General features: G+C 44.6%; 1 protein-coding gene across 1 annotated transcript in view; it reads left to right on the plus strand.

Annotated features, from left to right (window-relative positions):
• The window catches only part of si:dkey-256h2.1 (uncharacterized protein LOC337520 homolog), a 322407-nt gene that overhangs the window by 246970 nt on the left and 61371 nt on the right, over window positions 1-14066 (plus strand). The window contains exon 9 of the mRNA XM_038797529.1: window positions 1200-1321. Coding sequence (XP_038653457.1) covers window positions 1200-1321 — 122 coding nt within the window. The remainder of the gene's footprint in view (window positions 1-1199; window positions 1322-14066) is intronic.

The raw sequence follows: 14066 nt of genomic DNA on the forward strand, positions 1-14066 counted from the left end.
CCTATGAAAAGGTGATTTGCTACAGGAAATGTGCCTTAAACTCTGCAGGTCAATTGATCCAGCAAATGCATGCTAAATTGCAATTCCATGTTTGTCTTTAAAAGAATTTAAATAAAATTCTGAATTTAATTTATGCAGCTTAAGTAATTATTTAGATATCTTACCAAAAATAAATTCAAAATTTACAAAGTGTAGCAAATTATATAAATGTTGAGATGTATAATTTGGAAGAAGAATAAAGTATAATGCTTTAAATAGATTTGTTTTGCTTGCATTTGTAGTTCTCCCAAGGTGAGTGATTGATAGTGAATGAAAAGAAGAGTTCCAAAGAATTATCTATAAGTGCAATATAATGTAATAGAAACCACGCCAGAGCAATTCACGGCAGGAAAAAAAAATTGTATTTCATTACAACTGAAAGCAATTTGGATCCTCTTAAGTTGAGACTGGCTTTATTACAATTTCTGCACTGAGTCTGATATTTCATTTAATTCCAAGGGAAGTGGTTTACTCCACTATAACCTAGGGCTGGATTCCCTGTTTGGGAGACTATGTTCTCCCACTGGAAATGAACCGCCTCTGAATTGTGCCCAGCGGCGATTGACCAAACCTTGCCATGCAAATCTATGCATGGCAGGGATCGCAAGGAATTCATTTGCCAACCTCGCTATCCGGCCACTATTTTGAGCCGGAGAACCGATATCGAGGTCCAGTGGCTGGCCTCCTACCCCATGCAGTGCAGATACCCCCCCCACACACACACAAACCACAGGAATTGCTTTGTCACATCCTACCCTGCAGTATGAATGCATCAGTGACCCTCCCCCTCCACCAGAGACCCCCTGAACAGAGGCCCCTGCCCAGAAACTAAAGAGAATTCCAAAAATGGTCAATGTTAAGCTGAGTAATTATGATACACAGAATGACCATTTATCATTCAGACTAGAATAGAACAAAAACTTATAAATCACAAAACACATGGATGATTGCCTTCATATATTGTGATTTAAATATATCCCAGTCATGGAACTGCAGGGAAAAAGGCGAGGAAAACGAATCGTGAACAGAAGCATCGTTGCAAATACAATAAACTATTATCAAGTCCTTAAAGCAGCTTTTGCATGATTGTTCTGGCTCTCAAAAACTATAGTTTAAATCCTACATATATTGACATGAAATGTATATTTCTTCTATTCTAGGCTACAGTTCATTACTGCACCCCTACAAACTATTGAAACTCTTCACTGGCGGGATATTTGACAGAAATTACAACAAAAAGTATCAACCTATTACATTTTCTGTACCATCCTCTACAAAGAAGGTAAAGAAAATTAGAGCCTTCGTATTTAACTGTGGGGTAACTGGAAGAACATGGCATTCTACTGACACAGACATTATGAACCAAATGACTACTTTCTACGCTGTAATCTGTAATTCTATAAAGCTCATTTCAGCTCTCTCATTTTTATATAAATCTGTATGTGGGAATTGCCTCCAAAAAGGTGTTTGTCTGCAATAGCATTGAGATAGATAATAACAAAACAACCTGGTAGGTGACAGACCTCTTCCTATTGTTATGGGCCAGAGTTTAGAAAACTCCAAAGTATATCATGGAGTTCATCTGACCTACAACTGTTATTGATTTTGGTTATGATGAGCACAAGAGCCTGTCTTTCAGGTGTTATTCAACAGAGTTCTTAGGCACTTTTAATTAACAAACAAGCTTTATTCTACAAATTTAGTTAACAATTGTATAAACACACACAGTAAGAATCTTTATCAACTACAAACATTAAAAACCCCACACAGTTACAGTAATCTATATATAACCCTTAGTGAATTCCCCCTTAACTGTTCCAATTCAATAACAACATCCAAATAAACCAGAAACCCCTTTTCAAAGATGTGACCCAGCCCACAACCTTCTTACTGGTATGAGACTTGTTATTGATACTCTTGTTCCCCTTTCCAAACAGCAGGTTTGAATTCCTTCCAGAAAGCAATTATCTCTTTGAAGTTATCAATAGTCTGGAAACAGCTTTTAAATTGAAGATAGAGACAATTCTTTCAACCTGTGCAGTTCAAAAATCAGTCCAAACTAAAGCGAAAGTAAAATCCAAAGCCACAGCCCAGCTCCACCCACACAATGACATCACTGAAGCCATGTGATAAGACAAAAACATCTTTTATAGGGACACTACCATGACATTATGTTGTATTGACATTTTTTAACACTTCTGATTTCCCTCTGTAACTATTCCTATTTCTAGGTCTCTCTTTGCCTCTGTAATCAGAATTATTTATGATAGTCCAAGTGTGGTCTACCGAAGCCTCGGACAACTTGTCATTTCTTAGAAATACATCCGAGTATTTGGTTTGCAGTTTATGACTTTATTAACTTGTGTCACTACTTCCTGTAATTTGTGTATCTGTGCCCGTTACCCATCGAACCCACTTACTTTCCAAGGAGTGTGTGGCCCCCTTATTCTCCCTCCTAAAATGCAGCATCTCTCACACATCTACACTGAATTTCATTGGCCATTTACACATCCATTAATGTATTTTATTTTGTACAATCTTTCCTTGTATTAAATATACTCAAAATTTGGATCTGCGATCAAATTTTGAAATTGTACTTCCAGTCCCCAAGTCTAAATTATTTGGTTAAATGGTGTACAGGAGGACTTTCTGCCTATTTGAGTTAACTACCTTAACCCTTGCTCTGTGCTTTCTACATGCAGCTTGCTAAAATAAATACATTTAATTTATATAGCACCCTACACAGTCTCAGAAGATCCTGCAGCACTTTATAGCTTTGTTGAAACCACAAACAACGAGGTAATGATCAGAGAATCTGTTTTTAGTGCTGTTAGTTGGGAGATAAATATTCGGCAGGTATCGCTGCTCTTTTTTTGAAACAAGGTGATTTTTTACATTCACCTGACGGGACTTTGATTTAACATCTCATCAGCGATGCTCCCAAAAATTTCTAAGTTAATTTGTGGTAGGTTTTTCAGGGAATTTCCCACCGGCTCTGCCGGCGGGTTCCCCACCGTTATTCAGTGACACTTAGTCACTTTTTTGGGCCCTAGGGAATTTCTCACCGGTTTAGCCCACACTAAGAATTTTTTTTAGCACTGGGGAGCTGAACTCTGAGATCGGGCCGCTATTTTGAAAGGGTGCCCCGATCTCTAAGTGAGCTTGTGGGTCACACCCCCACCCATGGGCAATGTCACTCCCCACACAAATGGACACTACCCCACATCCCCCAAGTGCGGACACCCTGCTATGGGCTCCCTCAGCGTCCCCCCCTTCAGGCCCCCCAAGCCCCTTTACAGCACCCTCTCCCTTCTAGGACCCCCACCATCACCCACCCAACCTCATGGATGCCCCTACATACCGGCCCTGCACGTCCTCATCTTCGAACCCACCCCTTCGACCCTCATTTCATGGGCATAATCCCCCGCCCCTTCCCCCTGGCAGTGCCACCCTGGCACTTGGGCACCTTTGCACTGCCACCCTGGCACCCAGGCAGTGGTCCTGCTGGCTTGGCAGTGCCAGGGTTCCCATGTTTCACAGGGAGGGCCAGGGAGCCACCGTGCACTGTTAATGACCATCCTGGGGTCTCCAGTGGCCCGGGAGACCTGCCAGTTTGTGTGGACCAGCGCTGATTGGCGCCTGGCTGCCTGGGGAGGCCGACGAATCGCGGGAGGCTGATGGATCCCACACTGGTCGGTCAGAAGCAGGTTTACGACCTAATTCTGCGAGAGTCATTTGGTCCCACCCATTTGGGGCAGCGTTCTGACTCCGACATCTCATGGGACTTCTGAGAATCCCAGGAGGCACGGAGCCTCTCAGGAAGCTCGCTGCAAGCCTCTCACGGCATTCTGCGGCCTCGTTGCACTCAAGAGAGAGCACAACACGACTGGAGAATCGCACCCAAAATCTCTAGCAGTGAAAAATTTCCTTAGCAGCAGGCACCTTATAGCATGGAGAAATACCGCTGGTGGTAACTTCACAAGATCCTCCAAATCTGATGGTGAAGAAAGGGGTCCAACAGCAGTGTTCTCTCCCAAGTCAGCTTGTCCAGCTAATCACTTAAAATCAGCACCGCTTGGCAGACATGTTGTCATATGCCTGACACCAGACTCCCGAAGCTTGTGCTCTACTCTGAATCCGGTCACAGCATCCCAACAGGACAGCGGAAATGCTTTTGGGATGTCCTCAAAACATTCCTGATCCGCTGACTCAAGGAAAACCCTGTGTTGTGACCAACAAAAAATGATAAGGCTCTTTAAGAAGATACTGAGTATGGCATCAAGGAACCCTAGCTAAACTGGAGTCACAGAATTACAGAAAACTACAGTGCAGAAAAGATCCTTTGGCTCATAGTCAAGGGAATCAGGGGGACAACTCTCCCCTGGTTGGAGTCCTATCTGGCACAAAGGTAGATGGTTGTGGTAGTTGGAGGTCAATCATCTTCAGTTCCAGAATATCACTGCAGGAGATTTTCAGGGTAATCCCTATGCCCAATTATCTTCAGCTGCTTCATCAATGTTCTCCATATGGTCAGAAGTGGCGATGTTTGCGGATGACTGCACAATGTTTTTTAAAATAAATTTAGATTACCCAATTATTTTTTCCAATTAAGGGGCAATTTAGTGTGGCCAATCCACCTACTCTGCACATTTTTGGGTTGTGGGGGCGAAACCCACGCAGACACGGGGAGAATGTGCAAACTCGACACAGACAGTGACCCAAAGCCGGGATCGAACCTGGACCCTCAGCGCCGTGAGGCAGCTGTGCTAACCACTAGGCCACCGTGCTGCCTGGACTGCACATTATTCAGCATCAGTTGTGACTCCTCAGATATTGAAGCAGTCCATATCCAAATGCTGCAAAACAGGCTTGGGCTGACAAATGGCAAGTTACATTCGCGCAACTCAAGTGCCAGACCATGACCATCTAAACAACAGAGGATTGAACCATCATTCCTTGACATTTAATGGCATTACCATTGCTGAATCCCCCACAATTTAATATCCTGAGAGGTACCATTGATGAGAAACTGAACTGGACTGGCCATATTAATACTGTGGTTACCAGGGCAGGTCAAAGGCTAGGAATCCCACAGTGAGCAACTCACGCCCCCTCCCCAAAATCCTGTCCATCATCTACAAGGGACAAGTCAGGAGTGTCATGGAACACAAGCAAATTACTGCGGATGCTGGAATCTGAAACCAAAGAAAAAATGCTGGAAAATCTTAGCAGGTCTGGCAGCATCTGTAGGGAGAGGAAAGAGTTAACGTTTCGAGTCCAGATGGCAAAGGGTCTGAACGCAGAGTGGAGAACGTGGATATGGGCCTGGATCGGTTGCAGTTTCTGGAAGTGCAAGAGGAGAAGTGACGGGCATTGGAGGTGCGTTTGGGGCTGCAGGAGATAACGGAGTGTATGGGGTTGATGGCACCGGGCCGGATCGCTTCCCAATTGAATGTTATAAGCAGATTTTTGGCGGGTTTGCACCTCATCCTTTGAGTATGTTTAACAAATCATTGGCGAAGGGGGAGTTACTGACTACACTGTCACAGTCATCTATCTCTTTGATCCCCAAGAAGGGTAAGGACCCAACGGAGTATGGGTCTTACAGACCCATCTCGTTATTGCATATGGACGGGAAAGTATTGGCCAGGCTGTTGGCGAGGCGGTTGAAAAGCCCGGGTGTTGTCTCGGAAGATCAGACCGGGGGGGGGGTGTGCAGTTGTCCAGTAATATCAGCCGATTATTGAATGTGGTTATTTTAAATAATCTTTACTGTCACAAGTAGGCTTACATTAACACTGCAATGAAGTTACTGTGAAAAGCCCCTCATTGCCACATTCCGGCGCCTGTTCGGGTACACAGAGGGAGAATTCAGAATGCCCAAATTACCTAAAAGCACATCTTTTGGGACTTATGGGAGGAAACCGGAACACCCAGAAGAAACCATGCAGACACGGGGAGAACGTGCAGACTCCACCCAGAAAGCGACCCAAGTCGGGAATCAAACCTGGGACCCTGGCGCTATAGTGCTACTGTGCTGCCCCAAAATTTAAAAATGAGAAGAAACTTTTTCTCTCAGAGGGTTATTGGTGTCTGAAATTCTCTTCCACAGAGAGCAGTGGAGGCTGGGTCATTGAGTATATCCAAGGTTGAGTTGGATAGATTTTTGATGGACAGGGGAGTAAAGAGTATATGAGAGGAGGCAGGATGGCCTCCTGCTCCAAATCAGTCTGTTTCAATGGTTATGACCCTGTTGCGGAGTAAAGTACTGGAGGTGATCATTTAATTGATTGCAGAGAAGGCCTTTGATTGAGTTGAGTGGCGGTACGAGTTCAAGATTCTTAAGAGGTTTGGGTTCCGGCCAACATCGTTGCACAGGTCCGGTTATTATATGCATCCCCCACGGCGAGCCTGAGGATGAATGCAATGAATTTGGCTATTTTAAGTTGCATAGGTGGACAGTACAGGGATGCCGTTGCTTCCGTTGTTATTCGTATTGACCATTCATCCTTTGGGAATTGTGCCTGGAGCCTCTAATAAGTGGCAGGGGATTGTGAAGGGGGGATAGAGAGCATTGGGTGGCGTTGTAACCCGATGATTTATTGTTGTGTGTTGCAAATCCGCTGGAGAGACTGGGGAGAATTATGGACTTGCTGTGGAAATTTGGGACATTTTTTGCATATAAATGAAATGTGGGGAAAAACGAGATATTTACGTTGAATGCCCAGGGGAGGAGTGTGAATCTCGGGATTCAAGGTGGGCAGGATAAGGTTTAGCTATGTGGGGTTTCAGATGGCTCATGATTGGGCATCTATGCGCCATTTGAATCTGACTTATCTGATAGAGAGGGTCAAAAGGGATTTGAAAGGTGGGTTGCACTGCCGCTGTCACTGGCGGGAGGGTACCCACCATGAAATCGTGCTGCCATGATTTTATTTATCTTTCAAACCCATCCAGTTTTCCTTTCCAAGGCGATTTACCGGAGGGTTGTTAAATTGATTTCTGAATTTGTTTGGGCAGGTAAGACGCCGAGTATTAGTAGGGCCTTTTTGCAGAGGGGGAGATGGGTGGGGGACTGGCGCTCCCAAACCAAATTATTATTGGGCAGCAAACACTGAAATGGTGAGGATGATGGGGAAAGGGGGGAAAGGGGGTGGTCAGAATGGGTGCAGCTAGAGGAGGCCTCTTGCAGGTCTTGATTGCCCTGGCAAAGGCTTCGCTCCCAATTTCTCCGGGAAGATATACTAGCAGTCCCGTAGTGGTGTTATTGATCATTCCTCCATTCTCCTCCTTACTCCTCCTCCCCTTCACATGTATCAGGTGTAACATGTCTTAGTGATGAACATTGGACATTTCCATTTCCCCTAGCTACATAGTGACCCCCACCCATCCCAATGCCCACTCAGTGTGTTAGACGTATTAGATGCTATGGTATGAAGAGAGAAAAGTTCTGTTCCTTTTTCACCAACACACTTTTATTTCTTCCAAAACAGACTCTGCACAAAACTCTACACATCACCAGACCCAGAGGCCACCTGAAGCCCCTTTACATATCAGTGTCAATTATTGGACACTTAACATAAATGAGACAATTAATTGCAATGTCTCTTAACCCATTACTTAACACCGTGCTTCTTGATCTTGCGTGATCTAGTGCTACGTCTAGGTGTGTCCCCAGGATGCATATCAGAGGTGGAGGCAGCCTGCTGCTTTTTGGGCCCTGTGGCCTTGGATGCCCTTCGCGGACGTCCTCTAGTGGGCCTGGAGCCGGAGGGCCTCGGCTGACTTACCTGTACCACTGGAGTCAACGTGCCATCCTGTTCTGCCCACTGCCCTAGAGATGTGCTGGTATCAGGAGAGAGTATTTGGAAGAACTGGAGGCCACCATTGTTTCCTTGATGGCAGGCCTTGGGTTGGCTTTCAGCACTTCCTCCTCCCTGACGGTGCTCATAGGGCCCTTGAGGCTTCCATGGATCAGGGAGGCAGCCGGAGTGTGCTCCGGAAGCCTCTGAGTCATTTGGCTCTGCCAGTCCAGGCGCCTCCCCGTTGTCTGTACCATGTTGTCAACGACGTAAGCAATGCTCCTCAGTGACTGGACCACACTGCAGTGCCTGACATTGTCCACCTACTTCTGGGACATTTCCTTCAGTGACTAGGACATGCTCTGCAGTGCTTCGGGTTTGTCCAACAGCGCATGTCCCTCAGCGACTGGAGCATGCTGTCGAGGCCCTCAGTCATGGTCATCACAGACTGAGACACACCTTGTACTCACCACTCAAGATGCTGACCTCTGCTGCAGGCTTTCCACTGCAGTCGCTACCCTAGCAGTGTTGGCCTTGGTGCTATGAACTGTAGGCATCGTCTCCTGCGACCGTAGCCTTTAGACTCCTCCCATTGGCTATGCACTCGCTGGAATGTCGCTGACGTCCCCTTCTGAGTCTCACGGTCATGTCCTAGCCTCTGCAGCAGCTCTGGGATAACCTTGTCCTGAGGTTCGGCAACTGACTAGGACTCAGCCGAGTCCTGGGATCCAGCATACCTCCGATTACTGACTCCCTGCAGCCATATGATATGCATCAGCAACAGGGTGGTGCTCACCAGACTGTCCCCCTGGAGCCTGTCCACTAGTGTGTGTCTCTGCACTGTGGTGAAAGGTGGGAGTAATAACTGTGACGCCTCGATGGTGGTTTCCTTAGAGCTCACCTCCAAGGTGATCTTTTGGGTGGCAGGGTGAGGCCGACTCCGGATATCCCGGCCTCATCAGATGGAGATGCTGCGAGAGAATGGACATGTGGTCAGTTAGAGTAAAGGATAATTTCTTCTGACATGAACAACTTATTTGAGACAGGTCAACTGAGTGAAGGGGAAGTGGATCCTCACCTCTGCGGTGCAGGCCAACCTTGCTGTCAGTGACTGATCTCTCCTTGGACAACCGCGCAGTTTCCATGGCTCATTCCTCATAGGGGATGAAGACTCTGGTCTATCCGCTGCCCGTCCTGACCCCTTCCTACTTATTATGGGCTATCTTCTCCTGTGGGGCCAAAGAGAGAGTATTGTGAGCTGCAGGCTTGATGGATCAGGGAGGCCTATAAAAGCTGGTATGCGTGGGCACCACAACTGGACTTGAAGGGTTTGTGCTTGTGGGTTCTAAAGAAGAAGAACAAAGATTGGATGTGGGGAAGGTGTGATGTGTCAGCCAGTGATTTGTGGGGATAGGGGGAGTTAGGAATTTGAGGGGTGGCAGGCGGAACTGATGCCAGGCGAGAGCTGGTAACTTCCCCTTGCAGCTCAGTGAAGGTTGTTGGTTTTCTTCCGACAATGGACCCTGGTCCTCCTGGACATGTTGCCCGCACTGACAGCCGCTGCTACTGTCTCCCAGATGGTATTGGTGACCCTGCTGCTGGTCCTCTCATCCCCATGGGGGAACAGGGGTCCTGTCTCCCATCCACAGTGTTGATAAGTGAGACAGCCAATAATGGCGTGAAACACGTGGGGGCATATTTCCCAGTGACGTTAAATACGGGCTGCGATCTCACCAATGCGACCATTGAGACACACACCGCCAATCATGCTCAAATGACTCTTAGAAATGTTTCCGTTAACTCGCACCCCAAGTCTTTTCATCGCTAACATTAAACCAAACAGACATACTGTTGGGCAGAATACAAAACAGGTCAATGTGACCCTATAATTATCCTAAATTTAAAGCTACAGTTTCAAGATATAATAAGTTTGTAAATCTCATAATTGTAAGACTCTTTTAAAAACTAAAGACTAGAGAGACAGTCTGTCTCTCTATTGACTTTAAAATTTAATACGTTAACAAAATCTTTAAATATATCCTCATTATTTTCTTCTCTGTCAACATGTATCATTATACAGCTTCTGAAATTGGTGGCTGCCGGTGATGAGAACATTGCTAACAACCCAGAGGATTAACCATTTTAAAAACTATTGATGTTATTGAGTTCAAAGGCTGATTGAAAAACTCCCACATTGAATTAATATTACTACCAAACCATAATGAGCAAATATAGATGAAAGCAAAGACGTGAGATGTACTGTATTCTAATGATCAATGTTTCTTTAGGCCTTAGTTCACAATAATTATTCAAGATTTAATTTTCAGATCTGCACAGAGCTAACCATTTAAAGAAATACTTAATAAAAAGGAGTTGAGTTGTTCCCTGTTTCTTAAAAATTATTCAGCCTGCCTCTTAAAGGCTTTTACCAACAAAAAAAAATCTTCTCTGTCAGCATGTCATCAGGCTGTTCCTAAAATCAACTGAGGCTGAGAAAGCATTGCTCGCTGCCCATAATGCAGACATACATCGAGCGCCGGCTGAGCCAGCCGTGTCTAGTCGGAATCGGGTTGGAATGCAGCCGGTAGACCCTGGGAGTCCCCTCGGACTCCTGACAGCCGTTACACCTCGCGAGATCTAACCATATTTCACGAGACATCGTGATCTGGATCCCGCCCACAATGGGCGGGGTGCAGTATTGCATAGTTAAGTTATTTTAAAAACCCACTGAGCTGTGTTCATGCCGGATCGAATGGCCACCCGACATCGCCCGGCATCTACCAGCCTCACCGGGGAGACCCCAGCCAGTTGCCTTTCAGCATTGATCCGCACAAACGTTGGGGGGTATGGAGTGAGGCTCTTCACAGGGCCATCTCCACCTCCTCAGATGCTAGGCTCAGCTTGATTCAGTTATAAGTGGTGCTTTCGGCATATCTGACCAGGGAACAAATGAGTGGGTTTTTTCCAGGGGTGGAAGAGCAATGCGAGCGGTGTTCCCCAGGGCTGACAAATCATACTCACATGTCCTGGTCATGTCCTAAACCTGTAAGCTCTGGGTCTTCTTCTTCAACACCATGTCAGGGATTCTTGGGATTGAGCTGGCGCCTTGTCAGCTGGTGTCTATTTTCAGGGTCTCTGACTCGCCAAAGGTGCAGACGGGGGTGAAAGCGGGTGCTTTCTCCTCACTGATAGCCCGAGTTCTGCTTGGATGGAGGACTCCGGTCCACCCAGTGCCTCGTCCTGGTTGAGTAACCTTATAGAGTTTTTGTACTTCAAGAAGGTCAAATACATTATGAGAGTGCCAGCAGAAGGTTGGGAGGTTGGGGAGGCTTGGAGTTGTATTATGTGTTGTGGGTTTACTGTGTTCTAATGAAAGATTTTCTTAATAAAAATACTTTTTAAAAAGCAACAACAGACACGTATGCACCTGGTTGGGGGACACGTTCCTCACTTCAACATCTTTGATTACCAGTCCTCTCTCTCGCCTGTCCTCGGGGGCTTAACAGCAAACCAAATTTCAGATGCTTCAGCCCATCAATAGATGCTCATCAGGCGATATGTACCTGCAATCAGGTTAGGATATTCAAGATTCTCACAGTCCACTTCCATTTCACTTCATAATATTTTGTTCTGCAAAGAACTAATGACAGATTCATAGGGAAAATAACTTGCAGAAGAGAGCCACAACCTCAAGATGCCTTCTGCTCATTCGAAATGGTAATTGCAGCCACAATAAATGTACCTTTTATTTAAATACCTCGACCATACAATATACATTTGCAACTGTAACTAATATGCTTCCGTTGGCCCCCATGAATGTCACAACATTTCTCCATTTTTTCTCTGCTCCAGCCCAAATTAAAAATAATGACACGTTAAAATACCAGTTGACCCAAATTTGATTAAATTAAAATGTAGTGTGTATGTGTGGGCGGCCTTGTGAAACGGCAGCAGAAGATGTTGGTATGTGAGCTCAATGTCTCCCCATCACCACAGGATATTTTCAGCAGCAGAAATGTTAGCGGTGCATTTTACTGATGTCAGGATTGGCCCTCAAGGTGTGCGGAGACCGCCATGTAAACTGGATTGTGTTCCTGGGGGGTGGGGCCCTCCAATCCATGGCCCACAAAAGGACTCCCTCAGTGCTTCGATGCCACCTCTGGACAGTTCACCACTCTAATCGCCAGAGCCTGTCTGCATGGCACCGGCACATTATAGAAAAATCCTTGCTCCTCTAATTGGGCCGGCAACTCTGAGGGGTGGGGCGATTCCCCAATTGGATGGCAATTGAAATAATTAGAGCAACACAGACCGATGATGCTGGTATGACTTCATCATCTCCATCATCGATGCCATTTCCAGCCTGCATTTCTCTGCAACCTGACGGTAATGACCAAAAATCTGTGTGGCAGAACATGGCTTTCAAGCTTTCAGATCTAATCTTGAAGTTGTAAAATTAAGTAAATTTTGATTATATTTTGAGAGCACATTTGTTCTCAATCATTCAGAGACCTAGTTTACAAGTGAGATAGCATTGGCTGTTTCAGCATTCTCAACCTAGCCTGTTCCAAAGCTGCTCTTCTTTAGACGATGTTCTTCAACTCATAGAAGAGTCTCGCTCCTCTTGCAACAAGGCCTCTAAACATGATTCCTGTAGTGTTTCTGCTGTGACAACTGGCTCCAGATATTTTTTGCTCTCAGTAAAAGGACGGAAGTACTGTAATTAGCAGTCCTCAAAAAGGCATTCATCAAATAACCCACCATATGATCCTGAAATACTGCTGATGATCCTGGTATACTGCTGAAACATCATGTAAATGAGCTGGCTTTGCATTATGGTAGGATGTCCATTCTCCTGATTTCAGGTACATATCACCTAATAAGCATTAATTCTGCCACCATTTAATCATTCTTGTTAATTCGGTGTAAATGTGCTTATAAATCCTTAAAGTTATCCAGAAGTAAAATACATGAGGCAATTTTGAATTAAGTGGAGTCTACATTGTTAATTCAAGGACATTGACACCTAGCTTAAAACACATTATTTATAAATTCTTACTGCACCTAGCCACTAACCACACTGAAAACTGAATTTACATGCCTACACAATGGATTACTAATAAGCATTAAAATAAATTCCATGTCGCAGATTACATTTCGCAGGTTAAAAATAATTTAATTTGCAGCAGGGTGTACTTCAATCTATAATATATCTTCCTTTGAGCATTCTCCTTCAAAGCATAACAAATGCTTGGCAGAGAATTAAACACAAAGAAACCTAATCATATCCTCAGCACAGCAATACCATCAACACTTAAAATCCTTAATTTCATCACAGAGCTTCTTCCACTACTTATCTCCATGGACCAACTCTGTGAAGTAAAGTACCTATAAGTCAAAACAGAATAATAACTTAGGGCCCATCCTAGTTTTTATTATACCCAACCCTGACAGCCTATTCTTTCAATCCTTTATTTATGTTCTACTGCAGAATAAAGTTTCCTCCAGTGGGAGAAACTAAAATGGTATTGGTATTTTTAAAGGATATAAGATTATGTGCTCTCTGTTAATGCACTGTGCCCCTGGACCAGATAGTACTTTCACATCAGGATTGCAGCAAAGTCATTTGCTTCAAAAAATATTATGTTCTTGTCTGGTTTGGGAAATGTGGTGGTTAATGCTAACCTACATGCAGCTTCATTGAGATTCAAGACCTGTGCTAAGTGCTTTTCTGTCTTATCAGAAGTCATTACCTTTATCTCCATTGTCTGGATAGCACTTTTTCTGGCTATCTCCAAAATGTGTCTCCATATGGTTTACCAACCTTTTCATACCAAATGGAAAGAAACAATTTACATTTATTTAGTGCCTGTAATTCCCTCGGTATCCCAAAGCTGTCCAAGTTAATGTTAACTTTAATTTAGCTCAGTTCCAAAACCAGTAAGAGCCCAGTATTGTTAAAAGAACTGATTACTTTATAAATGTGTTACTATTGTTATGTAGACAAATTCACAGTCAAATTTCACTCACTATTCTCTGATATATGGAAAGTAATGATTGATTCCATTGACTGCAATGTAACTGAATGCCAGTCCTGCATGAAAGAGATGGCTGATCTGATATATGTTTTGCCCCAATGTCCAAGATGACTTTCTGCTCCATTGTAACTAAATTAATATCATCCCCGATCTCTTGGTAAAAGTACACAAAGCATTCCACTGTCAG

Source organism: Scyliorhinus canicula, chromosome 5 (assembly GCF_902713615.1).
Source record: "Scyliorhinus canicula chromosome 5, sScyCan1.1, whole genome shotgun sequence".
NCBI classification, from domain to species: Eukaryota; Metazoa; Chordata; class Chondrichthyes; order Carcharhiniformes; family Scyliorhinidae; genus Scyliorhinus; species Scyliorhinus canicula.